The 26,181-nt window shown below is 43.4% G+C and overlaps 6 protein-coding genes and 2 non-coding genes across 11 annotated transcripts; 4 read left to right on the top strand and 4 right to left on the bottom strand.

The window, feature by feature from the left end:
- Positions 1-9,836: 9,836 nt before the first annotated feature.
- Positions 9,837-11,793, bottom strand: LOC111066657 (phenoloxidase-activating factor 1). Its single transcript, XM_022355414.2, has 4 exons — positions 10,978-11,793; positions 10,818-10,914; positions 10,459-10,757; positions 9,837-10,394 (listed from the first exon to the last, which is right to left on the bottom strand). The coding sequence occupies exons 1-4, from the start codon at positions 11,489-11,491 to the stop codon at positions 10,030-10,032; spliced, it is 1,275 nt and encodes a 424-aa protein (XP_022211106.1). The 5' UTR covers positions 11,492-11,793; the 3' UTR covers positions 9,837-10,029.
- Positions 11,794-12,241: 448 nt separating this feature from the next.
- On the bottom strand, positions 12,242-14,905 carry LOC111066656 (serine protease 7). The gene is made up of 3 exons (XM_022355413.2): positions 14,793-14,905; positions 13,815-14,430; positions 12,242-12,979 (listed from the first exon to the last, which is right to left on the bottom strand). Exons 1-3 carry the CDS (start codon positions 14,851-14,853, stop codon positions 12,379-12,381), a joined length of 1,278 nt encoding a protein of 425 aa, XP_022211105.1. The 5' UTR covers positions 14,854-14,905; the 3' UTR covers positions 12,242-12,378.
- A 1,263-nt stretch (positions 14,906-16,168) lies between these two features.
- Positions 16,169-16,248, bottom strand: Trnal-uag. Its single transcript has one exon. It is a non-coding gene; the product is annotated as a tRNA-Leu (tRNA).
- A 330-nt stretch (positions 16,249-16,578) lies between these two features.
- Positions 16,579-16,658, bottom strand: Trnal-uag. Its single transcript has one exon. It is a non-coding gene; the product is annotated as a tRNA-Leu (tRNA).
- Positions 16,659-17,744: 1,086 nt separating this feature from the next.
- LOC111066661 lies at positions 17,745-18,222 on the top strand. 2 transcript variants are annotated; one of them, XM_022355422.2, is made up of 2 exons: positions 17,745-17,971; positions 18,017-18,222. In XM_022355422.2, exons 1-2 carry the CDS (start codon positions 17,765-17,767, stop codon positions 18,050-18,052), a joined length of 243 nt encoding a protein of 80 aa, XP_022211114.1. In that variant the 5' UTR covers positions 17,745-17,764; the 3' UTR covers positions 18,053-18,222. The 2 variants fall into 2 exon arrangements, with proteins under 2 accessions (XP_022211114.1, XP_022211113.1); XM_022355421.2 differs by having other exon boundaries at positions 17,748-17,971; positions 18,031-18,222.
- Positions 18,223-18,623: 401 nt separating this feature from the next.
- LOC111066660 lies at positions 18,624-19,613 on the top strand. 2 transcript variants are annotated; one of them, XM_022355420.2, is made up of 2 exons: positions 18,624-18,788; positions 18,842-19,613. In XM_022355420.2, the coding sequence occupies exons 1-2, from the start codon at positions 18,636-18,638 to the stop codon at positions 19,172-19,174; spliced, it is 486 nt and encodes a 161-aa protein (XP_022211112.2). In that variant the 5' UTR covers positions 18,624-18,635; the 3' UTR covers positions 19,175-19,613. The 2 variants fall into 2 exon arrangements, with proteins under 2 accessions (XP_022211112.2, XP_022211110.2); XM_022355418.2 differs by having other exon boundaries at positions 18,625-18,791.
- Positions 19,614-19,791: 178 nt separating this feature from the next.
- On the top strand, positions 19,792-20,917 carry LOC111066658 (circumsporozoite protein). Of its 2 annotated transcripts, XM_022355416.2 has the most exons (5): positions 19,792-19,915; positions 19,986-20,117; positions 20,176-20,229; positions 20,299-20,404; positions 20,468-20,917. In XM_022355416.2, exons 1-5 carry the CDS (start codon positions 19,832-19,834, stop codon positions 20,800-20,802), a joined length of 711 nt encoding a protein of 236 aa, XP_022211108.1. In that variant the 5' UTR covers positions 19,792-19,831; the 3' UTR covers positions 20,803-20,917. The 2 variants fall into 2 exon arrangements, with proteins under 2 accessions (XP_022211108.1, XP_022211107.1); XM_022355415.2 differs by having other exon boundaries at positions 20,299-20,917.
- A 295-nt stretch (positions 20,918-21,212) lies between these two features.
- On the top strand, positions 21,213-22,172 carry LOC111066659. Its single transcript, XM_022355417.2, has 6 exons — positions 21,213-21,477; positions 21,535-21,642; positions 21,698-21,757; positions 21,820-21,852; positions 21,913-21,999; positions 22,071-22,172. Exons 1-6 carry the CDS (start codon positions 21,241-21,243, stop codon positions 22,089-22,091), a joined length of 546 nt encoding a protein of 181 aa, XP_022211109.1. The 5' UTR covers positions 21,213-21,240; the 3' UTR covers positions 22,092-22,172.
- The last annotated feature ends 4,009 nt before the right edge of the window (positions 22,173-26,181 follow it).

Raw genomic sequence — 26,181 nt, 5'->3', positions numbered from 1 at the left:
TTCGCAATGGAGGGTTGATGGAATTTTAAGGTGCTGTGACTAATGCCGTAGACCGAGAACTGTGAACTGCTCCTAATTACTATGAATTATTTGCCTAATTTTCAAGGAATTCGTCATTGCCAAGGCGATGATTTACTGTCCAGCAGATTGGATCCCTCCTGGGGCCGAGGACAACTGTTGCCATCACTCAAGCTCAATCAGTCCGGGACTCGGGCTTCAGTCTTCCATGGCGACGGAAGGGTAAGGCGGAGGCTGAGGCTAAGGGTGCAGCTGTAAGAGTAATAAATGAAAACGCGAGCATTGGATTACAAACGCAAGAACGCCCTTTCCATGTCTGAATCCTAACACCACTCCCTGGGGTTGTCGGTCAGTTTGGTCAGCGAAACGGGATTATGGAGCACATGAGTGTGGTCTAACCGCAGAAGGGTATACGGAAGACCTCCTGCGGAAATGGGGATTGATATGGGAAGCATGCAACCGCAAAACGACTCTTAGGGCATCTCCAGGCTCTAAGCTTTCGCCGACCGGTTGATTACTGGGATCTCGAATTAATCAAGCATGGAATCCTAATAAGTATGTGCTTTGGACTGACTTGCACATTGGCTGGGTAAATCAAGAGCGAGATGGAAAGTTCTTTTAATTGCCAGAGAGAGGCATCGGTGGAAAGGGACAACCTCCCCTCCCGAGACTCAAACACTCAAAAGGTTTCAACAAATTACAACTTTCAATCAATGCAATTTCCGCAACAAAGAAAAACACAAATAAATCTATCAAAACCATAACCAGTAAGCACTTGAGCAGAAACTTGCCCTCGGGAAAACCACAGGAAAGCAAGGGTATGCGTATTCCCTGGTTAGAAGAAAAGAGTGACGTTTAAGTATGAACACAGTTTCGATGAAAATTGCAGACTGTATACGACATTAAAAGGCATATGTATACAACTACGCTTTACAAAATATACTTGATATCTTAGCCATCTCTACGATCTGTATTCTAAATCATTTGCCATTCTGACAGACAGCAGAGAGAGAACACACATCCTGAGTATCAACCATTCGACTATACCATCAACCTTGTACTCCCCTGGACACGCAGACATAAATTATCGGAATTTGGGGCATAAATCAAAGCTGAAAGGACCACAAGTACTACCATATTGGCAGCATATAAACTTTTCACTTTTCAATATTTGCTCGGAAACATCTTTTGTCTGGTTGCGACTCCGGCTGTTGGTTCGGTGGGAGGGTTCTGAGTTTGATTCGTTTGACATATTGAAGTGGTCAAGCATGAATCACTCACCACCCAGTGGGAGGGTCATAGTGAGAGAGCGTTTCTGGCTGGAGTAACCAGTGCAAAGTTAATTGATTAACGACAGGAACTGTTGAAAGCTGTTGGTACAGGCCCAAACGAAGCCGTAGGTTTATCTCTCGGTACATATCGAAGATTTTCACAATTTCCACGTTGATTTGTAGCCATTGTCCGGCGCAAATTGTCCCGTACAAGGAGCGGCATTGTTTGCCTCCTTAGGCCTCATGTGGAGAGTTAGCAGATTCTGAGACATTTTCTTTGTTACAAATTGATTGGAATTTTATGAGCACTGTACCTGGTCTTCTAGTGCTTCTCTGGTCAAGCCTTTGCCAGGGATACAAATATGTAGTCCAGAGGGTGAATATAACCACTCACTAAAACGTTACCCTTGTGTCAAGCATCCCAGTATAATCTTCTCATACTTATTTATGCTTTTAATAAGCAGCATGACATGCGCTGCAAATGTCAAACCTCGGCTGTCATTCAAATGTTACATTTATCCCTCATTCACTGTGCATTCAGGATTCATGCACAGGATGTGCTTGATTACTTGACATCTACTCTCTCGCCCGGTTTATCCTATGTATTAATGAAGGAAATAAATTTAATTTTGGCAATTAATGCCGTCCACAGACGATGGGGGTCTCGGTCTATCCCTGGAGCCAGAGGGAGCGGGAGAGAGAGAGAGTAAGCATAAGATTTCAGCACTCCTCCAAACCATATCATCGTCCTGGCAATCTGTTGGTTTATGTTTATCATTATTGACTCATGAACAGCTTCCCCACATTCCGTAATCAAATATCGTCGCTGTTCCTTTCACTTTCACATTCAGTAAATGTTCGCAAATTGCAATAAAAATGGTAAAGAAAGTAGACGTCTTAGAGAGGGCGGAGGTAACGACTTGCCCTGCCCCGAGGGTTGGCAATGCTTAGTCATCAACCTCATCATCATCCGCTGCATGTTTGTCATCCCATTGGTACGTAATTTTCTTGTCCCGTGGGCAGCTTATTGAATTCTTCGAGTGATACCTTAAGGCTCTTTATGAGTTCCTCCCGAGGAGCAGCTGCCAAAGCGACCACTCCTGGTCATTGAGTTTTTCTGGTTAACAGTTGTTGAGCAATGGAAAGTTGCACGATTCGGGCATCTTTTGTTCCTGGGCTGGAGCATGGCCACTTCAAAGAATTTAAACCTGTTAGACCTGTTCTTGAGGGCCCTTAGGTGTGAAGTCTCTCATCTCCCTGTTCTTTCACATACTCTCAATTAGCGATGGAACGAGAACCAAAGAGGAACTTACACCTCAAAGGGAAAGCGGTGGAAACTCAGCTAATAACCTGATTAGAGATTAGGAGGAAGCACCCTGAACCGAATCTTAATTAAATGGTACTGCGGATGGCAGGGACCTTCCACATGTGAAAGTGAAGCCACACAAAGGAGCAACAATTTCCATTTTCCCCGACTCGTGTGTCGCGGTTTACGGACTCAACCGACTTTCGCTCTTTTCGCTTCTGTTTGCCCCGTGGCTGGCCGCACAAAAAGGATAATGTTTCACTAGTCCTTGGCCCTGTTACTGGTCCTGCATATCGCATATATCCATTACACTCGACTGAAGCTGACCCTAAGGCAGACGGATACTGAATAGCGAATGGCGGGTATCGAAGGGTGGCTAGCGGTTAGTTGAGTCCAGAGTCCCAGAGTCCATCAATGGCACATCAAACTGTCCGAGCAATAACAACAATGGAACCATTCAATCAGCGAGCATAAAAACATAAAGAGATTTTAATTTTTTGATTATGTTCTCCCCCGACTTCTTCCTGTCCCATATCTAGGATATGCGTGTGAGTCCCTGTGCTCCCAGGGGGAACTTTTCCATCTTCAGCATGGTGAAAATCGTTAATCAATGAACTTCGTGCGTGGCCATTGAACGTCCCCCTTCGGAAGGAGGACCCTTAGTCATTTCGAGCTCATTTGTGCGCTTAGCATAATAAAAAAATCAACATCGATGAGTAGTTGACCGGAAAACCCAAGTTGATTAAATTTCGATGTCGTGTCGGGAATTGAGCAGGAACAGGACTAGAGCCCGGAGTCCAGTCTTGGCTTTGATTAGAGGCTAATGCGACGTAATTTCGATTTAAGTAATTTCCTGTTTTACCATTCGTGCATGTAGAGTAGTGATATGGGGCTGGATGTGGGTCCTGCAAACCGATAATTGGAGTCAATCAAGGGACGGGGAATGGGGAGAAGAACTTGATTAGTAAAAGGTCTTTCGTTCTTAAAGCTTCGACCTTGTAATTTTTCATCAAGCGGTTCCTTGGCAGTTACTTTGTGATAATTAATAGTTTAATTACAATGTCCTCAAGTTATTCTCCTATTACTGTTTTGTCAGGCGGATCCTTAGCATTGCTCCCTTACCTTCTTGGCTGTGTGCTCTTCTGGTCCCACCTCCTTCCGATCAATTTAACAGTCGAATGCAATTTACAGAATCCTTCTCAAAGAATTTCTCTCAGCCAACAACAAAAGACAAATCATTCCTATTAATTCCGCATTCGTGGAATGTTTCATTACCAGTTACTCCGTCCACACACATTCACATCCCCATTCACATATGAATATATGGGTTGTATGCGTATTCCTCCTTTTATATGGATGGATTTGGATGCTTTGCTTACTTTTAATTTGCCTTCGCTGCCTTATTACGTTCATTCATATGCAAATCGCTGGACTGTAACACAACAATGCCGTGAAGAGGGAAAAGTCACTGGAAATGTAAAGAAAAATTTTAAGGGAAATGAAAGAGCTTGGTCCCATTGTTGATCCCCTGAGCGATTAAAAGAAAACTTCGACTGCTCGAACTTCAAATTCTTAGCATATGAAAGCAGTCCGGGCGGCATCTTAAAGTGCCAGCAAAAAGAAGGATGATAAGGGGATTTTCACCTTGTTGCCTGAAAATATACCAGGAATGTGTGTAGCGAGCATTATAAAGTCCTAGTGGGGTGGTGTTTGATGTATTCGCTCGCTCTCTCCCAGGCCTCACGCGTGTGGCTTTCTGGGGTTGGTTCTGCCTGCGCTGACTGTACCCGAAAATATTCCTGAAAATACGAGAAACGTCGTATCCCATATCAAATTTGAATGATTCGCTTCCGCTTTCCGCGACTGCGGGACGGCATGTGGTGGCCCCTGGCCTGCTTTATGGGGTTACATACATTATTATTTTCCAACCGAATTGTATCGTTTCCATTTCCCATTTAAGATTTACCATTTGCCCTCCCACCCCACTCCATGATTATTGTTTTGCATTCGCTTTGTTTGGTGAAACAATTAATGTTATTTGCATAGTTGGTAGGTTGCAAGGTTTCATGGCAGGGTGAGAGGTCTGGCGGTCCGCATGTGGTCCAATTTAGAACGTTTTGTTGGTGTCCCCGCCTGCGGCACTCAGTCCTTTCTAGTTAACTGGTACTTTGGCTTTCGCTTTGGCTTTGATATCAAATTGTGTTTGACTTTCAAAATCTTGTCAATGAGGGGGACCTTACGGAGACAGCCTGCAAGTGTCTGGCTGACAGCTTCAAGTGCTCCTTCTTCTTCTTCTTATCCTCCAACTTTAGCTCTATTCTCCTACTCCAGTTTTCCGCATTATCTCGAGTGCTGCTTGCTAATGTGCAAAAACTGTCGGAATTGAGCAACTTTGCAACCTCTCGAAACCGTGGACGTGGACGAGAGCCACTTGAAGTCTTGGGAAAGTTGCCAAAAGGCGCATATCAGAGGACAAATACACACATGTGGCACGGCTGCTCTCACCTTATTTATTTATTTTCCTGGCCAAATGACACGAATTTGTCTTCTTGATACAGACCCCAGTCCAAAGTGCACAGTCCCACCCCCTAGTGGGATGTGAGAGTCTCTCACATATGTCGTTCTTTGTTCAGCCACACCCTCCCAACAGAACCTGGGGCACTCCATTTGTTTGTTTAGGAGTTGAAAAGTTCAATTAGAAATGTTTCGGATTGGAAAAGCGCTACAAAATGCTTATAATTAAGTTTTTCATATGCAAATGTGCAGCCACCGCCCTTTGCGTAATTGGAATTAAATATTCTTTTTATTGCGAGACCTGTTTGGCCCGAGGCCTTGATCCGTGGCTCCTGACCCAGTGCCCCACACAAATGTTATTCCAGCTTCCGCTCCCCGTGGACTCACTCGCGTTCGGTTCGCGTTATTTCCAGTGGTTTGCTCATTGAATGAGCAGATCTTAACCTCGTGAAACATATCATAATTGCTGGCACTGTAGCTGATGTCTTATGAGATGAACGGCAGGAACCCGACTGGTTGACTCAACGGCAGATCTCCAGCGAAATTTGCAATAATTTTGTTGAATGTATTTTAATTTGTTCAACAGCATGTTGCCAATTTGTTATAAATGTGCGTGGGTTGTTCGGTGCATATGCAAATTTTTATTAAATTTTTTCGCATACAGCCAAAGTCATCATGTTCTTACATCACGTGCGAGATTATTGCTAGATGGATAGATGCTGAGGGCGATTATCGCGCCCGTTTTTCCATAACAGAACGATTTTAGGGCTGGTATATTAAAAAGATTCAGAATATGGCTCGCTGTATCTCATTTGGGTGACACGTGCGGGGGTACCTTATTTTAGCACCGTTCAGATCGGCACAGTCTCGTCTAGTCTGGCTTTTAAAAGAAGATTTTAGGAACTTGCGATGCAGCTCGATTCAACTAGACATCGATTGAACGAATATTTTGAGAATATTTATACCAGATGACGCACAAGTAAAAATGATGAAAAATGACGATAATACAATAACAATATGTACATACATATGTTTGTCTTGTGTATGACGAGGCATTTTGCGGGATTGCAAATGCCAATTCTACAAGCTTTCTAAATTAATTATTCACAAAAATCCATCGTAATAGTATGATTCAAAGGGCACAACTAACTTTTATTCTTTACAAAAACTTTACATGAAAAGAATGAAATGCAAACGCCAGCTGAATCAATAAATTAAATTAAATAATTGTTGATCGAAAACTGATTGTTTCTGTTTAGTTGATCTGTTTCGCTGATTGCAGTTACAGCATGTACAGATTAATTAGTTTATTTAGCGATGTTTATCTTTTAAAAAAGAAGGAAATAATAAATGTTCCTTCAAGAAAGGAAGTAGATATATACATATGCACACACATACAGTTGTCGGCTGGCGCTGTACGTCGTTTTTACCGTCGTTGAATACGTCGCACACTGAATACCCTAATGACAAATGTTCCAATGTGAAGACATGTATTAAATATATTATGTATTTTTATATAAGTATATCCGATCATTATTATCGAAAATGTTAAAAGAAATTATCATTGGAGGGATGTATGTACAATATAAGAGTTTTTTATATTGGGGTGGTAAGCGTCTTGTAAAATGAACTTACACTTCTAAAGTGAAGGGTATATTTCGACAGCGCTGTAAAAAACGTATGCGTTATGCATCTTATTGTTATATTGTCTTTGGTAATACTCTGTGATGTGCTCTTTAACGACTTGACTACTACGCTATGCTCTTCTAGTGCTATAAAAAGTACCCAACTCGGAACCAAACGTTTTTCTTGCGTGTAATTCAATTTGCAATTTTAGTAATTCTTTTCCTCACGGACCATCCATTAACTAATGAAACCGATCCAAATGCTTTCCATTTGTATATCCATTTATTTATATTTCCGATTTTTCACATTCTAATTTCATTAAATTTATACAACAATTTGGCCCAAATGTTACCCTTACCCTGTCCCCCGTCCCTGGTCTTGTCCTTCTCTGAAGGGGTGCAGAGGGCTCACTCCTCATGCAAAGCATCTGCGAATTCGACCGAGAGGAATGGAAGGGAATGGTGTGCACAAAGATGTGTGTGCTGCTAGTCCGTGTACGTATCCGTGTCCTGTCCTAGCAGTGACGTTTAATGGCATGTCAACGTCTCTGTCGCAAGTTGGCATTTATTGATACGATCCGAGCTGAGTTAACAAGTCAATAAAGTTTTATAGCGGAGAGAGGGTCTTTCGCCTCAGCTGCGAATAAAAGGGAATGCAATTGCCAATGTCATAAAGGGAAAACAAAACAACACTGGAACAAGTATGCCCCGCTCTACCTGGGAGTAGAGTGCCAAATCCTTCGCTGGGGTCTGTCCTGGCCATATGGCTAATTTCATAGTTCGCCTTCTAATTTCCCAATTTGAAAAAAAAAACTTTCCACAAAGTGAAGCCCAATGCAATTATCAAAGTTGGCGGAGGGTTGTCAGGCTCTGGCAGTCAGCCAGTAAATTGATTATAAGGCTTTTCCTCTTTCCTGCGCCTTTGTGCTCTGCCGCTGTCACGGTTCATGTGCCCGCTCAGCCTCCTCCCCTTTTTAAAGAAGCTCAAATTGACTTTATAATTGCCGTGTGGGCGTGTTCATAACCGAATTATCCCGCCCAATGGACCATTGAATGGTCATGCGGTTGCAAGTTTACCTCTGTTTTGATTGACACATGGTGAATGGTGCCGCACGTCAGATCCATATCGGATCCCAGAGAAGCAATTCACAAGATTCCCGGAATTCGATGTCAAAATTAAAACAACATAGAAATCCCAATATGTTTCCCAAAACTTTCTGCTTTACAAATTCAGCATGGCAACGATGCGTATCTGTACACTGATAGAAAAAAGGCATAGTAAAAATAACTACAATCATATTTGAATTTAAAATGCCATTTTTAAATACAAACATAGTAAAATTTAATAGAATTCACTTTGATTCAAATATAAATGTATTCAAAATGCTTTTTTAATACGGTCATATTTAATCTAAATACAAAACACTTCAAAATAACTATAATATATTAAATTTGTAGTTTAATATGTTTTATATTTAAATTGAATATTATTATGACTTGATTTCAAAATTTTTCTTTTAAAATCCAAAGGAAAAAAATCAAATATTTTTTGTATTTATTTTAACTATGTTTATATTATTTTTTTATGTCCCTCGAATTCCCAACTAGTTCCAGCTGCTGCCGCCTTGAATGCACAGTAAAATTATCTTAGCGCAGGGGCATAATCACAACCAATGCAGTCCTACTCATGTTGCGATTATTTCTAGTTGAAAACTTTAACCAATTCACACCATGAGGACTTGAAATGTAATTTGCGTACGCAAAATAATAACCAATTAGTTAAAAATGAATATAAATATAAATATGAAACACATTAGATTTAAATATTAAACATATTAAATTTAAATATGAAGCATATTAACATTAAATATGAAACATATTAAATTTGAATATGAAACATATTAAATTTAAATATGAAACATATTTAATTTAAATATGAAATATATTAAATTTAAATATTTCTATATTAATATCAAAATTTAAGTGAAAAATATTCAATTTTAATACAACCACTCTTGGATGAAAATCAATGGCATAAATATTAAAATCTAAGTGAAAATATTAAAATTTCAGGGCTTTTTTCTATCGGTGTATCATAGTGCTGTCTTCCCAGTTCATTGAGAGGGTTTCGATGGCAAACCGGTTATCAATGCCACTCATGTTTGCCAATTCCCATATCCCCTATGCGAATATGAGCGTATGGGTGTATCTCTGGTTCGTATATGTGGTTCAAGGTTAAAAAAAATCGCCAAAACTCGATAATGAGCTGCACAATCATAGCTTGATGGTGGTGTCACTTGCGGCATCTCGTTGTCTTTGCCCCGCTGTGGCCTGCCCGGCCAGGTGTTGTCGCCGGCTAATAAACATCATGAATATTAATGTGGCATATCTCATATCGCACGCATCAACATTAGCATGGGCACTGGCATTAAATCAAATCCAACCTGTCCAAGAGTCAAGTTCACTTTCACTCTCGCCTACCATGACGCACGGATGAGTTGGGGCGCTACTGGCCACAGAAGCTGCCCCTCGTACGCTCTCTTCTTTGCCCTGGCCGGCCAATTTTGGTCACTGACAAACACTCTCTAGTCCAAAGAGGCAGAAGGGGCTAAGCTAGAGCTCCACCTGCGCATCGCATACAAATGGATTTCTGGATCGTTTCTGGAGTTAGGTTGGCTATTTTCGGCTCGAAAGAAGGCCTGATAAATGGCCCGCATCGATTTGGATTCCGATTTGGTTTGGACTTGGCCTGGGAATCGGCTTGGATTGTCAGAAATTGCATCATGGGACCGCTGCTTTACGAGCTTCTCCGGCCACGTTTTTGAGTGCACGCGAATGGGGAGTGAAAGCAAAGTGTGGCAATCAGTGACGACATCAAGGCGAGACGGAGAAAAAACTGCATTGGCATCAGGTTTGACCAGCTGTTGAAAGAGAGGAGAAACAGCTAATGGCTCACCACAGAGGATCTGTTTCCAAGAGGGGCACTCATCAAATGAGTCATTCGCAATCTTCTGTTGCAGCTTTAATGTTTTTGTCTCTCCGTTTCAATTGGAGTCAACGGAGTGTTCATTTTTCAATAGTTTATTTAAATAGAAACATGTTTTTCAGACTTTTGTTAGCGCACAGTCACAGATACACACACTCACACTCGCACATACATTCCAACCAGCACTCATACTCATTCACTCACACGCTTAGTCAAATAGTTGATATCTGTTAGATAATTAGCAAAATATGTACAAACAGATCTGGGCTGTCATTAGGCGCCAATTGTTGGAGCCCCCGAAATCTGACGTCAAGAGATTGGTGACTGCTGCTGTTGCGGCTTCTGCTCCTGCAGCAGAACGCCAGCGATCCAATCCGTGTACTCGGCCACGTTCGTGTAGACAGCGGGCTTACCGGCCATGCCACACTGCGTGAATCCAAAGCTGACGACTCCATAGGCCACCCAGCGCGAGTGCTGGCGATCAAAGTACATGAGTGGGCCTCCGGAATCCCCGGCGCAGGTGTCCTTGGCGTAAGCTCCTCCAGCACACAATTGCTTGGGGCCCAGACGCACACCAAACATATCCAGGATTTTAGTGCAGTTCTCGTTTGATACGTATGGAATTCGCAACTTCAACTTTATGGGGCTGTGAATGTTGATGAAATACTTGTTGACTGAAGAGGAAAGAAGCTTAGATGAGATTAGGATCCAGCAAATGCAGGGATATTTAAAGCTCACATAGATCCGTTCGGCCCCAGCCGGAGACGGAGAACATTTGGCCTTCTGCTAAGGGCAAAGGTGATGTCTTGTTCGGCAGACAGATGGGCATGATAAAGTGAGTAAAGGAGACTGGATGTTTCAGCCGGATGATGGCTATGTCATTGAATTTGTAGTGGGAATACTCCTTGTATTCGGGATGCACATGAATCCGCTCGAATCCAATGTCCATGGCAGCATCCGCGCAGCTGAGATAATTGGGCTCTTCGATGCAGTCCGGTTCGGTCTTCACATTGAATTCCCCCAGGCGAACGTGCTTTCTAAAGGAAAAACGACTACTCAGCCAATGGGCTGTGGATAAGTGCTATGGAACCACTCACAGGCCTCGACGTTGACGCACTCCCTCGCCCTGGACACAGTGGGCGGCAGTCAGAACATGACGATCGTCAATCAGCGCCCCACTGCAACCATAGTCATCTGTGCAAAAATTGGAAAACAGGTTAAACCATTAAGGATCTCGGACTAGGATCATTGACTCACTTGAATTGTAGACCAGGAGGGCCAGCCAGGGATACTCATCCAGCTCGGCAATCTCTCCACCGTAGATGCGATTCGTCACCTGCTTGCCACACTCGTTGAGCAGATTGAATCCCGTGGTCGGCTCTACCGTGTGGATGCGCCGCTTCAGCTTCTTCCGCTTGAATCTGGCCGTGACGTCCAGGAAGCGCCGATACTCGAACTTGGAAAACTGCAGAGCCGGGAAGAGATAGTCTTGCCCATTGGCCGGGCAGCAGACGAGCGACTCATAGGAGTCCTCCTCCTGTCCGTGGATCTCCATTTCGCACTGCACCTTCTTCAGGAAGTTCACCTTCTCAGCTGGCAGATTGGTGACATTTCGCACCTGTAGATAGGCGGCGCACTGGCTCACCTGGACGCACACGCCTCTCTTCGCCTCATTGGGAATGTCGCAGGCCTGGCGCTCCGGCGCAGAGTTCTCCGCCTTAGTAGAACAACAGCCGAGCACTGCCCACAGCGTGAACGCTGTCCACTGCATCGGCAGTTAATCGATCGATCAATTGATTATTGACTGACTTGCGAAACCGCGTGGAGAGAGAGGTTTACTCTACGCAATCACAATCACTCTTACAATAGTAATCGAAATCCCAGTCCGCCGAACCATACACTCGTGTGAACGCTCAGCTGTGTATTGAATTTAAATGTGCAGAGCGGCAGATCCAGTGCTAGTGCCAGTCGCATATGTAGTCGCTACCCCAACCGAAACTGAAACCACTGAAGAGTCAGATAAGTCGGAAGAGCCGAAGAGCTCAACCTAAAGCTGAAGCTCAGGTGTCAACAAATGAGCCATAAATCGGTATTGCTGCTGCTGCTGTCACCCCCGCTTCTGTCTGACACGAAAACGAGTACAAAACTGCAGTCGGAAGGCGGCACTGAAACGGGAGCAGCAGTCAAGCATTGCCCGATAACTGGTCCGGTTCGACTCGGCTAGGTTATGCAATTCTCTAGCTGGTTTCACTTTCGTTCGGGCCACAACGCGAGCGCGTTTGGAATCGGCGAGGCTAAGCTTTAGCCCAGAAGTGTTGCCCACTTTTAGGAAGATGAATTAACTGAAAGCTGTGGCTCCAATTTTGGCCAAAGTTTGAGCCATCTGCAAGCACCTGACCCCGGAAGTTTTCTTGTGGTTCAGCCAATTAAGGCGCGTTAACAATGCCAATGGCAGACGATTGTTTCTACCAACCGGCTGTGCTGGGAAAGCCAAAGGTTGTTCAGAACAGTTGAATCACTTGTGGGATTTCATTTAATTGATAATAATTTCAACATATTGGGATAATCTAAGTTAGTTTCTACATTAATCTATGAGTAAAAAAGATCACATCTTAAGCTTTGAAATTATTCTGGCGGATACCCCATCCAGTGGGGGCTCTAAGCCCTCACATTCTGTCTTATCCAAATGTCATAAGCAGTGACACTCGTATAGACTCCCGGCCAGTCCTTGAGGCCGCACTTGTAACCGAAAGAGACGATGCCCTCGAGAACCCAGGCATTTCCGCGAAACCGCATCAGGGGGCCACCAGAGTCACCGTCGCAGCTGTCTTGGCCGAACCGTCCGCCCGCACACATCTGGGTCGGCTCCACATTGATCTTGATCTGGGCGAACCTCTGCCGGCACCGCGTCGGCTCCACGTAGTTCACGACCACCTTCTGCTTTACCGGACTTCTGGCCATCTTAAGGGTGCGACCCCAACCGGCAACCGTGAACTCCTGGCCCCCCTGTCGAGACTCTGGACCAACGCCTACAGCAAATGGCAGGCAAATGGGTCGAATGCTGTCCGAATAGCGCACATTCCGCTCCAGACGGACCAGGCCTATGTCATGAATCTGGTTGGGCGACTTCTCGCTGTAAAGCTCGTGCAACCGGATTTCCTCGAAGCCGATGCGCTGGGCCTCAGGAGAACAACCTCCTCCACCGCTGGGACAGTCAATCACACTGCGCGTGTCATGCTCGCCCAAACGAACCGAGGCGCTATTTGGAGATACACAGATAGAATGAGCATTTAAACGCAAACGATTAAACACTAGAATTAGTCTGCTAATTGGTGCTTGAGAATAAACCGAAATTAGGAGCGTAGCGTCGGAGAACCCCCACACCCCACTTTGGCGCCCTGCTTCACTCGTTCGCTCCAGCTAATTGTGAATCATAGCAAGCTAACAAGCAGCAACACACTTCGGATCTGGTTTTTGGCCGTCCTACCGAGCTAATTAATATTCTTAAAATTAGCCGAGAGTTGAGCAACAACAGCCACTGGCTGCTTGGCAAAGTCTTGTGGGGGATCCCTTTCAACTTGATTATTACCTGGAGAATGCAGCTTGTTTCCCGAAATTCGCACACAAACAAACATGATTAAACCACTTTCGCCCATTAACTGAAACTGGATTGGACGGGAATAGTCACAGATTCCGGGAGTGCGAGCTTGACTCAGCATGGAGTCGGGCTATTCAACTATCACCCATTCATGAATCGGATCGATGGGTTTGTGTTGGATACTGAAGTTACCTCTTGGTCACACGAAAACTCCAAAAATGACTTAACAAAAAGTCCTACTTTAAGATTTTCCTAATCTCCCATAGAACCTTCTAATTTTAATCTGAATATCAATCGGAATTCCGCTTTGTCAAACATCAGAATATACATAATATGTCAAGATCCTACGCATTTCTTACACTTACACAAGCCAAAAACCAGTCAAAGCTAGAAATCCCCACTGAACCAATCAACAGCACTCTAAATTTACTTCTGGAAACTACAACTTTATAGCAGGAATCCCCTTCTGAAAGTAAATCTGCATATGCACACTTACAGTGGTCCAATCTCCCTTTCGATGCGTCCCGTCAGGCAATGGGCTGCTGTCAAGACGTATCGTTGATTGATCAGCGATCCCGCGCAGCTGGTGGAGAGGCCGTTGCCGCTACGTCTGCGATACTCCATGAGCACCATCCAGGGGAACTCGTTGAGGTCGGTGTCCTCGCCGTCGTAGATTCTGTTCCTGATAGCAACACCGCCGCAGGTGGGGGGCTGGGGCAAGAGGCTTGAGCCATCGTTTGTGTTCGACTGTCCCCTCGGTTGTGTCTCAGGCGGAGTAGTGTCAAATCTTTGGCCGTTACCTCCAAAGTTCCAGGACCTACGTTTTTCATTCGGAAATGCGAAGTTGTTAGGCCTCTCCTCTCTCCAGTCCCCACCAAATCCGTCATAGTCCGCAAAGGAAGATGTGATGCGCCTATTTCTCGTGTAGCCGGTGTCTTGGGTGCAACAGACGAAAGGCCGGTTGTCAGTGCCCATCCCACAAGCCGATGTCTTGAGGAACTGCTTTTCCAGGGTCGAGAGGCTGGCCTGCTGCAAAACCGAGTAGAGGGTCTGGCACTCGTTGATGTGCACACAAACACCGGCCCGCTGGTTCGGGTTCACACAGCCTGTATCTGGAAGAGTAAGGGAATAGAAAGGGAAATACCATCAAAATCTAGTTCTTAGGGGACTCCCAGAGAAGCGATCCCCTTGCGACATTATTGTGGTCGACTGTCCAACTAGAACATTTATCATTTTAGAGGAGAGCCAATTCTCTGCTTTCGCCATGAACATCTTAATCACGAATCACTTCACTCTGGGCACTAGCCCACTTGAGCGTGGCGCGTGCATCGCTTCGTCAACTGGTCTAACCGCCTTAATTAGAACTATTCACTTCACTCTCTCGCACTTGTGCGATTCCCACTGATTTTGGGGATTTTCTAAAACGATATCACGATTTCAACTGGCATTCCAGTGAACTGGACTTAGCACTCACATTGGGCCTTTGCATCGTTGGCAATCAAAATGCAGATAAATACCGCCGCAAACACTTTCATTTTTAGTAATTATACTAGATTCACTTATTCGCTTGTGATAGAACGATTCTACTTGACCCATAAAATGGACTGTGAGATGCCTGCATTTTGCGCCCCCTTTTTATAGCCACAGCATCAGCTTCAGCTACATATTAAGCTTCGTTTAAGCCTCGTTTGCTTCGAAGCTCGGTTCTCGAGCTGAAGCCGAGGCCGAAGTGATCGGGTTTATCAATGAAGCGCGTCTATTCTGTTCTCCCCGGGGCGTAGTTTGTGGTTAAAACATTTACTAGATTTCACTTTGGTCAGTGATATCCAAAGGCCGGAGAGATGCAAGCCACTGGGTGACACTGAAGGTTTTCCAGCCATCCACAAAAAGAGCAATGAACTCTATCTAACCAAAAACATCAGATCAATAAAGTTTGCCCGGAACTCCAATCTACGTCACACATTGATAATAGAGGAAGTAAAGTTTAAAATATCGTTGTATAAGCGAAACGTATGCATGTTCGTGGTACACTCATCCACCTGGCATGCAATAAAGGTGTTCTATATAGTAAAGCACCTGCATCCCTTGAGGGATTTTCCCATTTGTCATGCATCATCTGCAATTGAATATATGTATGTATGTACCATATATGCTGGAGCGATATCTCTAATGTAGTTCGAAATCTTCTCAGTCATTTCCCCCTGTACGAAGTGTGATTTACCCGATCAGCGGAGGGTGTTAAGTCTAACCAAGACTGGACTGTCCGTCATAACGAGCTATTAATCGCCGTCATCTGTTAAACCCATTCCAAGTGCCTCGATTGGCTTGTATTTTAGAAAAAAAAAATACAACATTATCCATCGCTGTAAATATAGGTACTGTTATGAGTAGTATTGAGCACAGTCCTAATTTTTCAGCGGAAAATCTTTGCATTGCCTGCGATTATTTTCGGTATCAAAGAGTCAGTGGGGAGCTTAGAACTATACACAGGGCTCGTCCGACATTTCATTTATTCCATTTCAAAGGACTTTCCGCATCTGGGACCGCACAAACCCTTTTAATTTCCTGACATTTCCCTTTCATTGCGTTTCGGTCCGCACCGCGGGTCGTTAACGAGATCAACATGTTACCGTAAAAGGGTTTATGTTGAAAACGAAGCACGCGGGAAATGTCAACGCCAGATAAACGTTGTCAGTGCCGGGAAATGGGACAGGGGTCAGGGGTTCACGACTCTGAAAGTCTAAATCGTTTCGCGGTTTCTAATTAGGCGTGGATATGTAAAAAATAAAACATCCCGCTGCTGCATAAAAGACAAAATGGGTATCGTTCGTTAAAAATATTTCCACGATGTGACAGCGGTGGGATTCGAACCCACGCCCTTTCGGACTGGTGCCTAAAACCAGCGCCTTAGACCGCTCGGCCACGCTGCCGTCTGTCGCGCAAGTGCTAGAGGGTTGCTAAGGTCTGCGCCATAAAATAACTAAAACACTTCAAAAATGAGAACAATTTTATTATCGCTGTAAATGTTTCTAATAAATTACATACTATGTATATCAAAGTACAAGCTTACTAAGACGCAATCCATTTTATTCTCTGATTATCTATGAACATCTATGAACGGGCATTCTCTTAAAAATTTTAGTTATATTAGTGAGCGGGTGTGTTATTATATCGTATAGTTCCATCTTTAAAAAGAAAGTAAAAATTATAAACACTGAAATGGAATAGAAAAAAGAAGACTATATACATTATCTTTGATGTGACAGCGGTGGGATTCGAACCCACGCCCTTTCGGACTGGTGCCTAAAACCAGCGCCTTAGACCGCTCGGCCACGCTGCCTGTGACCATGCAGTGTCAAAAGCCGTATTTAAAGGAACGGCAGGGCCCATGCGATATGAATTCTAACATAGTTTTGGGGATGATTTGTTAGCCTTTCTCTCACGGAAAAGTAGTAGACAGTAGAAGTAGGCATGCGCATGTAAATGGAATTCGCTGATTAATGCGAATGTTTAAAAAAAATTGTATAATGCTGCATTACTATCCTATATGGGCTAAAGTTCAATAGCAAAAGCGGTAAAAGGAGAATACTTTACGACTGCCATCGCCATCGAAGCGATTCTAATTCATTGACAAACGCATTTTGATTTTGCGATAATGAGAGTTGGGTCTGGGGTTACAGCAGGGCACGACACCTTTGGTACTACCCCTGTTCCTAGTCCTGTGCCGTTCTAGATGTCGTAAGCACCCCATGTTGTTTTTAGTTTACGATTTTAGCATTTCGCAGTAAAAAACGATTCTGTTGTTCCCCCCGTCACCACTTTGTTTGGGTATACATACATATGTACACATGTATACCCTAACAGCGGGTATCACCGTACAGTTGAGAGAAGAATTTCCTAGATCAGATCTAGAGTCTAGTCTATATAACACTATATGTATTATATATGTGGTGATTCTGCAAGAGTATGTGTACGAAGCCTCGACCGCTGATATTGTCATCTCTTTCCTGTTTTTACATTTTTTTTTATTCAGGACGGTAGAAAGTATTAAAAGCAACAGATTTTATAGCCTTTTTATGTGACCATAGTTTCGCTCCGCTTTTTACGAGTATTTTATAACTTGTTTACATTAGGCGAGTGAGGAATATAACCCCAATGTCGCGTAACAGGAGGGCAAGGAAGCGTTTTATGCAAAAATCTATTGAATCGCGGCATGCTGAATAAAAATGGCAATAAATGTGGCCAAGGGTTACGGGGACTGCTCTGAGCGCGGCCAGCTGCCATTGACACATATACTCGCATGGGCATCTAAGATCAAAGATTGAAGCACTGCAACGAACCGATTCTTCCTTTTGGGGCGTAGCCAATCGGCGAAAAAAGTCTATGGAGAATCGGGGATTAAGTGGATTAGGTTTTTGCCTGCGGGGCTTCCATTCAAAGCGGCAAATGGGTCAGACGAGGCAGGTGAGTCCGACAGTGGCATCAATAATGGCCCTTTTCGCCCTGATGCTGCTGATCCACCAAGCCCCTTCGATAGCAGAGGGCCAGCAACACGGTAAGCGCATCGAGGAGGCAATGCATCAAATGGCCAAGGACATGGAATCCGGACACCGCATAAGTGCGAAGCAGAGTCAGGGCATCGTAAAACAGTTTGTAAGTCATCTCCAAACGGAATTTCCCCACACTAAACACTCAAAGCTAATGTCACACAGGAGAATCTGGGGCAATATATAAAGAAAGAGGCCTCAAGCAAGGGGGCGCCCACTCTAATCAACGGCAATCCCGGGCAATCCCAGGCCTACTCCATATATTTCGAGTTCTCAAACCGAAAGCACCCGAAACGAAAGAGTTCTTATCAATTTGACAACGGAAGAACTTAAGTTGAATAAACACCAGACTGGAAACTATCCTTGGTTTTAATTCAGTTGGTAAAAATAATGATATCAGATAGATTCCCCTACTTAAGCATAATACTCTTTGGGATTTTTTATTCATCTATCAATACCAATTCAAAATTCTTCGGCTTCTATTTCGGAAATCTGGATCTGGCTTCTGGTATAGAGTACAATCTATGCTGCTAATCCACCAAGCCCCTTCGATACCAGAGGGCCATCAACACGATAAGCGCATCGAGGCGGCAATGCATCGAATGGCCAAGGACATAGAATCCGGACACCGCATAAGTGCGAACCACATTGATTGGACCACAAACGAGTTAAATAAGTAAATCTTCACACTTTTAATCGAAGTTAACTGCAACGAAATGATTTTCCAGCCAATCCCGATTGGACCGTAGCCGTACTTTGGCAGTAGGAAGATGACAACCCATCAGGTAGTATTCTTAACCTTTGTGCTGTCGTCTCTGCTGATTCAAGCAAGTGTACAGAAATCCGAATTCCAGGACGCCATGAAGAAAATGGGGAAAAACATGAAGATAGCCATCCAAATGGGAAACGAGTTGGAGAGAAATGTTGTGAGTCAAATGATGCGATGGTTTTCCGGCACTAACACAACTTTTTTCAGTCCAATGTAAAACCATTTATGGACCCTCCGACGTACAGCCCTGACCAGAAGGTGTTCAACATCCAGCCCGACAAGAACGCCCTAATCCGATTCAGTTACTCCCAACCACAAGGCCACCAGCCCTCCGCCAGCTCTAGTGGAAAGCGACGGCAGCAGCCAAAGTACTTTCTAAACTTTAACTTTCAAAACCGTCCAAACTCCAAGACGACTGTGGATCAGCGGTCGCCCACCATTCAAGCAAGGACGCTGCGGGATCGGGGAAAAAGACTTCGAAACGGAATGCCCAATCCTTACAAGTATTTTCCACTTAAAGGCGAACATATCTCGCAGTGACAATTATTCTTATTCACAAACTAAAATATTTACTAACTGATAAAAAAATATTTGATCAATCGATTACACACTCACCCAAATAAAAACCCAAATTCGATAGGATTCCCAAGCATGCTCTGCTCAATTATAAAGAATTTGCATGACTTATGCTATTCAAACGTAGTTATAATTAGAAAACCACTACTGGAAAGCTTTCCTTGAGTATACAAACCTGAATTCCCAAGGTTGATTTGAGGAAGGAAAGAATATAGAAAGATCGAGGGAATATACACTCAGAGCTTGACCAATACACTGAAAGAAGTTTACCCTATGAAAGCGAAAGACGACAGATAGTTTCTCAACCTAAGACACTCTTCCGACCTGACAGAGTGGGAACACTATAGTGTTATCTTGGCAAAACTTGTAGTTGTTTTCCAAAAAATTAAACCTGTCTGTTAGCAATCATTTTCAGCAGAAATTTATGGCTCTAGAATGGATCGATCACTCCCGCGCCTTTGATAAGAACTTTGACCAGACGAAATAGTCGTGGCTCGACCTGCCCATGGCTCAATGTACAGATATCCATATCGGAATTTATATCACTTTATCTCTTCGGTATATAAAGGGTGCAAAGCTCGAGTATATCTTTAGTTAAAATAACAAACCCGATATTCAAACATGAAGTTCATAGTCTGCCTGCTGTTTGTGGTGGCACTGGTGGGTCAAAAGCAGACCAGCGCCAAGAGCGTGTCCAGTTCTCTGGTAGGTTGTCTCATCTAAGGAATATTAGATTCATCTGGAATTATGCCTAGCTTGTACATTGTTTCATTAGAGAAATTTGGGCAATGAGATAGGTCAGGACGCCTCAGAGTTTGGCCACGAATTGGGAGACGAGGGGACACAGTTCGGACACCAGGCCTCCAACAGCGCCATTAACTTTGGACATCAAGTATCCCAGGAAGCAGTAGGTCGGAATGTTATTTATTGGAATTATAAAACATAAAATTCTTCTTTTTTGCTAGGAACAAATTGGCAGTGCTGAAATTGGTTCTCTGGAAAAGGAGTCCCAGTCCTCTGTGAGTTTAACAGAATAGCAATACAATCTACCCTGCAGAATGCTGATTTAATGTTTTGTCTCGTTGTAGTCTTCCTCTAGCTCTTCTTCCTCGGATTCTTCAGCTAATTCTGCTAAATCCGCTACTAATAAAGTCGCTGCCAGTACTGACCAGTCCACCAATAAGGTTACCAGCAGTAAGACTATCGCCTGCACCTGCAGCGAAACCGTAGATAACTCAGGAAATGATACTTATCCAGGTTCCTCCAGTGTTGCTACTGCCACTGCCAGTGCTGCAGGAACTGTTGCAAAGGATGCCACCAGTGCTGCCGAAAGTGTAGCAAAAGATGCCACAGATGTTGCTGGAGATGCAGTAAAGGCAGCTCACGATGTTGCTAATACAGCATCTAATGTGGGCCAAACTGTTTCTAAGGATGCAGCCAATGCTGCCAGCAATGTGGCAGGTGATGCCGCTGGTGTTGCTCAGAATGCGGCTGGAGTAGCTTCGAGCGTGGCTGGAGCTGCCACCAATGCTGCAGACACCATTGCAACAAATGCATCCAACTTCGCGCATTCGATTGCTAGTCTTTTTTAGATAGCAAAATAGTGAAATTTTCATCGACTTTCGATCTATTTACTCAAGTATCGTAATGAGCGTAATCAATTCTATTGCTATTCTAAATATATTCAAGTACTTACTCTCCAGATAATAGCGGTATAAACCTTGTTTTGACAACAATGTTTTTTGTGCAGGCTATTTTCAGCTGCCTGAGATTGGACCTTCCGAAAACCATTCGAGACTGCAAATCAATGTTCCTATAATATCACAGATAGGTGCAGAAATACCCCAACTTCAGTCAGATAACCTATTTGGCCATCAATCAAAACAGCCCGCCAGTTAGCGCTGAATCATTGCCTTCTTGAGTCTGATTTGTTTTTAATACTCATACCTCTGCATTCCTTCAGAGATAAGAGTAGGCTATAAATGCATTATTTGGCCCAGAACCCAATCAGTAATTCATTGGAAAACAACATGCAAGCAACAATCAAAGCTTTCAATATTTTGGCCATCGCCTTGATGGCCCACCAGACCGCGGCGGGAACTATTAGCTTCGGCACCCTTATGGGGGACGTGTCAAAGGTGGCTGTGATTGGAGAAAAAGCTTGGAATCAGTTGGCAAATACTATCGGAGCCTCTCAGCCCAAGCTTGTTCAATCGGAAACCCTGAACATCCTTAGTGATATGGCCACTGGTTTAGGAAATCTGGCTGTAATCCAGTTGATTATTACATAGTTGAAATGTGTTCTAACTAACATTCTTCCGTAGAATGCCATCACCAGCCTGAACGTCGAGACTGATTATGTCCAACCCGAAGTCTCAAATCTTCTCGGGGAGGTTTTGGGTAGCATTGGCACTGGCTTGGGTGATTTGGCTGTAAGTTTTTTGTCTTAAAAAAAATTGAAAGTAGTCTTACGCTTTCTATGCATAGAATGCCATCACCAGTCTCAGTGTGCAAGTGAAGGCCGGACCACAGGCTCGTAGTATCTCTGTAAGTGATCTAAGAATGACTATGACCTCTGAGTGCTGACTATTTTTGCGTCTTTCTTGTAGTCTGATGGGGTTTCGATCATAGCCGAAGGAGGAGTAAGTTTTCCCCTCAAAGTTCCACCCAAATTAGTTTTCAAATGTTTCATTTATTTTCAGGCTGTGAGTGCCAAGACAATCGCTACTGCTGCCGATGCTGCTGCGCCTTATATCAAGAAGTTGAACGAGAGTCTGGGCGATCTGGCTGTAAGTGGTTCTTTCAGCATTCCCGAAACAGTGGCTAATCAAATGAGTACTTCCTCCCGCTCTTTTAATAGAACGCTCTCACCAATCTCTGAAGAAGCAGGCGGTAGAGGCATAGGCTGAGGAAAAACTTTGAAGCACTGCAATTAACAAATAAATATACAATCTTTTGGGCAGCTTAGTGAGTGCCTCTTTTATGTTCCAATTTGGGGCGAGTTTTATCAACAAGTTGGGCATCAATTAGCTGGGTTGTTTTGAAATTGAAGAACCATAAACAAGGTCACCCCCAGATCCAGATGCAGATGTTGTCGATCCACAGGGAATCCGAATCACTTGAACCAGGGAAGCAGTCAAAATGAAAAAGGGGGTCAAATGATACGAGAATCAAACTCGAAACACGTGATTCCCGCCAACATTAGGGGATCAAATTACCCAATATAAAAACAGCAAAGAACAAGAAGTGCGGACACAAAAAACTATTAAATAATTCAGTGTACACTTGGAAAGGGTATTATAATTCTTACCAGAAGTTTTCAATGCATAGGCGATAGCTATTCAATTATATTATATTTTTAAATTGATGATCAGCGGTCCTTTCTGGTCATTCAGCACTTGCTGGAAGCCGAAGTGTTGTTACAATAAGTTAATAAAATATTCCTATGAATGATCAGTATTTAAGTGTATCTATAACTACGACTCGCAATGCTATGTCATCTTCTTCCAATTCTTATTATTATGACAAGTAGGTTGCTTTTGTTCCCATTCTTTCCAGTCATCGAGCGACTAAAATTGGGTCACCAGGAAGCGGAGCTGCTGATGATGAGGGTGCCCATGAGGGCTGCTTTGCTCCGGAAGGCGTTATCGAGGGTCGCCTTTATGGTTGCCGTAGTGCTGCCATTAAGTCGCTTTATTGACCGGCAAATTTCGATTCCACAACACACATCCCGATCTTGAGTTATACTCACGACTCTCTCCCCGAAAGTCGTGCTAGCTAGAGACTTGTAATTATGAAAGTTAACAAACATTTTGGTTAATAATTTCGGCAACCCTTTGCCAGGCTCCGTGGAACACATAATCCCGTGGGCAATTAAAATGCACGACCTGCCATCCAAGTTGGAGCACGACCGAGTGCGATGCGTGTGACCATTAGATGTTAATACTATAATAGAAAACCATTTTAATAATTTGTGACACTGTCGGTCAGCCAGTGAGCGTTTTGGGCCATTAATTGGCGGTTTGACAGCTGGGAACCTCAAAGCGGAATTCATTCGAAACGCTGGCAGTTGTGGGTGTAATTCGGTAATTGAATCGCACGCATGGAGCTATTGCTCACAGATACCTAAGTATAGGTATTGCACACATAAAAAAATATATGTATGCAAGTGTGTATGTGGGCAGGTATGGGACTCGATAATAGGAATGGTGTGAAGGTGGTTTGTGGAGTCTCCGGTGCAAATCGTGTTTTTTTCGATAACCGGTTTTGGTCAGTTTCTATGTTAGTGGTCAAGGTCTAAGGAGCAGCCGACGAGAGAGAGAGAGAGAGTGCAAGCGGAATAAACAATAACCGCAGACTACAAGGTGGAGAACAAAAGACGGAAAGAGCTGCAAAAAGCCGAGCGAAAATACATAAATGGGCAACAACAAAAACCACAAAAGCAAAAACAGAACCAAAAGGAGTCACGAGAATTGCATAAACAATGTATTTTGTATATACATATGTACATATGTATGTATGTATGCATGGTGGTTTGTATGGTATGTATGGTCAATTGTATCTACATGGAGTTATATATATCTACATATAGAGCCATAAGGCTCTAGAAAATTATGAGGGTACATCACTTCAATATTGGATAAGATATTTGTATTCAATTCCAAGAAGGTAGATGCCACATATGTATGTAGCTTTAACGAACACGATAAACAAATAGATCGGAATGATAGCTTATTTTTAAAATATGGCAGATAGGATATAGTCTTCGATAGGAGACTAAATTGAGTGACTATTGTAAAACATTTTCTGATTTCTGATTTTCGATTATGTATCGAATGCCAAATTAACCTTGAATCACCCTAGCGGCAGATGCAATAGGCACGCACATGCATCATGCAACAGCAGTGTGACTGCAACGCAGCAAAAAAGCTAAATGCATCAATGTGTGGCATCGCATCTAAACAGACACACACTTATAATACACGTAAAACTGCATTTACTTTTAATGCTGCAATGGTGTTTGTGTTTCAAAAAGCGTTGCCAAACAACTCGTCCATATACACATTCATGCAACACGAGTACGACTACATACATATGTACATACAACACGGACACACTTGGGACAGGACTGAGGCGCAATGGAGCATTGAAATTCCCATAATGAATGTTTTTTCTGTACTAGAAACTGGTTTTTGATTACGTCGTAGTCTCTGTTCCCCGTCTCAGACCAAGGCCAAAGCGAAGCCAAAGGTTGCCTTATCTGCTGGGACGTAGGCACTTAACCAAAACCAAATCCTCAAATTTGGATTGAGACTGACGATTGAAATCAGAGGCTATCAAATCGCGGCAACGATGCGAATCGCGATTCCAATTCCGAGTTCCAACTGCAGCATTAATCGTAACAACGCAGGCTGTCAGTCCACAAATTTCCATTCGTCTCTCATTTGGGGGCTTATTGTCTGTAATTTGCGACACTTCACACGCACCACGAAAACTACTTGCAAAGCAACAGCTTCATTAAAATTAATTAATGCCTAGACACACACTGAACCACGCTCACTAACACTCTGCAACTCCTCTGCAGGATCCAGGGTTCCGAAAAAGGGTGTGGGGGTGGGGCTTACATCATTAAGCTCGTATCAGTTTACAATGCTTTTCCTTCTTTGAGGCAGCCGAAAAAATATCCACAAATTAAATTAAATGAACTGAGTGTGAAAATACTTCAGGTGGGATGGGATGGGACGGAAAGCCACACAACCTGCAAACATTAAGCCCAAACTCAACCGACAGGGCCTGGTCAAAAGGAAACACGCTCAAGTGATTTTCATGCCACCAGCAGCCGCCAGTCCCCTTTTGACACCGCCCCAACCATGTCTACCGCCTGGTGCTGTTAAATCAAGATAAGCAAATTGTTGCCGAAAAATAGAGGCACAAAGGAAGCGATTTGGACGTTTTAATGATGATAGAGCATGACACAGAATAAATGAAAATAAAGTGGAAAAAAAAAATGCATTTAAATTGTGGGGTAAACAGACGTTGACAGTGGAGAAGAAAAAACAGTTACACGGGGAAGTGGTGAGAATAAGAATAACAACCTAGAGAGGAAGAAGTGGAGAGCGCAACTCTTGATTGATGTCGGAGAAGGATTTTAAGGTACCATGGGAAAGATACCTCAATGACAGGCACAATTGCGATTACAGGCAAATTAAATATTTCTTTTATGCATCAGAGCATCAGATGAGTCTTTACCAAGGTGGCTTTCAAATTTGTTAATTAGAAAAGAAGAGTACTGTTTACCGAGTGCCAATTTCTTTTAATACATACAAATGTATGTAAATGGCCATTTGCATATGTATGTATATATATGTACGTACATGCGTATGCATACAGCGGCTAAATAAAGTCTAAATACGACCCCCATTCTCAATATCACCATATCCCGAGACAATCTCCTATCCCACGATCACACGGCAACTCCTCCATTGGCTTATTGGGGTGAATCGAAAGCCTAGATACTCAGATGTATCCTTGGCTTCTAGATGCATCTATAGTACAGTACAAACTGCTTTAACAGTGGGCTGTCTTCATTATCATCAGTGTTATTATAATTATTATTTGGTGTCTGCTTTTTTTCGGTTTCAGGTTCCATTTTTTCGAATCATTTGCAGTAGGAGAGGAAGCGGGACAAGTGCAGTGTGTTTTCCTTTTGATTGGCCCTCGAAAGTGTTTCGAATTGAAACTGATTTGCCATATTTGCTACCCGATTTTCGAGGGTGATGGCTTCCTGTCGTACCCTTCTAAACAGACCAGTGCCGCTTAATGGGCAGGGAGGCGTCTCAAGGTCTTCTCTGTCAACTGATAAAGAGATAATATGACGCAAAAAAACGAAGAAATTATGCGAATAGGTGGCTTGTTGAGTCGTTGCGAAGTGGAGAGACGGAAAGTCAAGTATACTTGCTATGGCAACTGTC

The sequence above is a fragment of the Drosophila obscura genome, unplaced genomic scaffold (genome assembly GCF_018151105.1).
Source record: "Drosophila obscura isolate BZ-5 IFL unplaced genomic scaffold, ASM1815110v1 contig_150, whole genome shotgun sequence".
In the NCBI taxonomy this organism is placed as follows: Eukaryota; Metazoa; Arthropoda; class Insecta; order Diptera; family Drosophilidae; genus Drosophila; species Drosophila obscura.
This window is presented reverse-complemented; position numbering and strand designations above follow the sequence as displayed.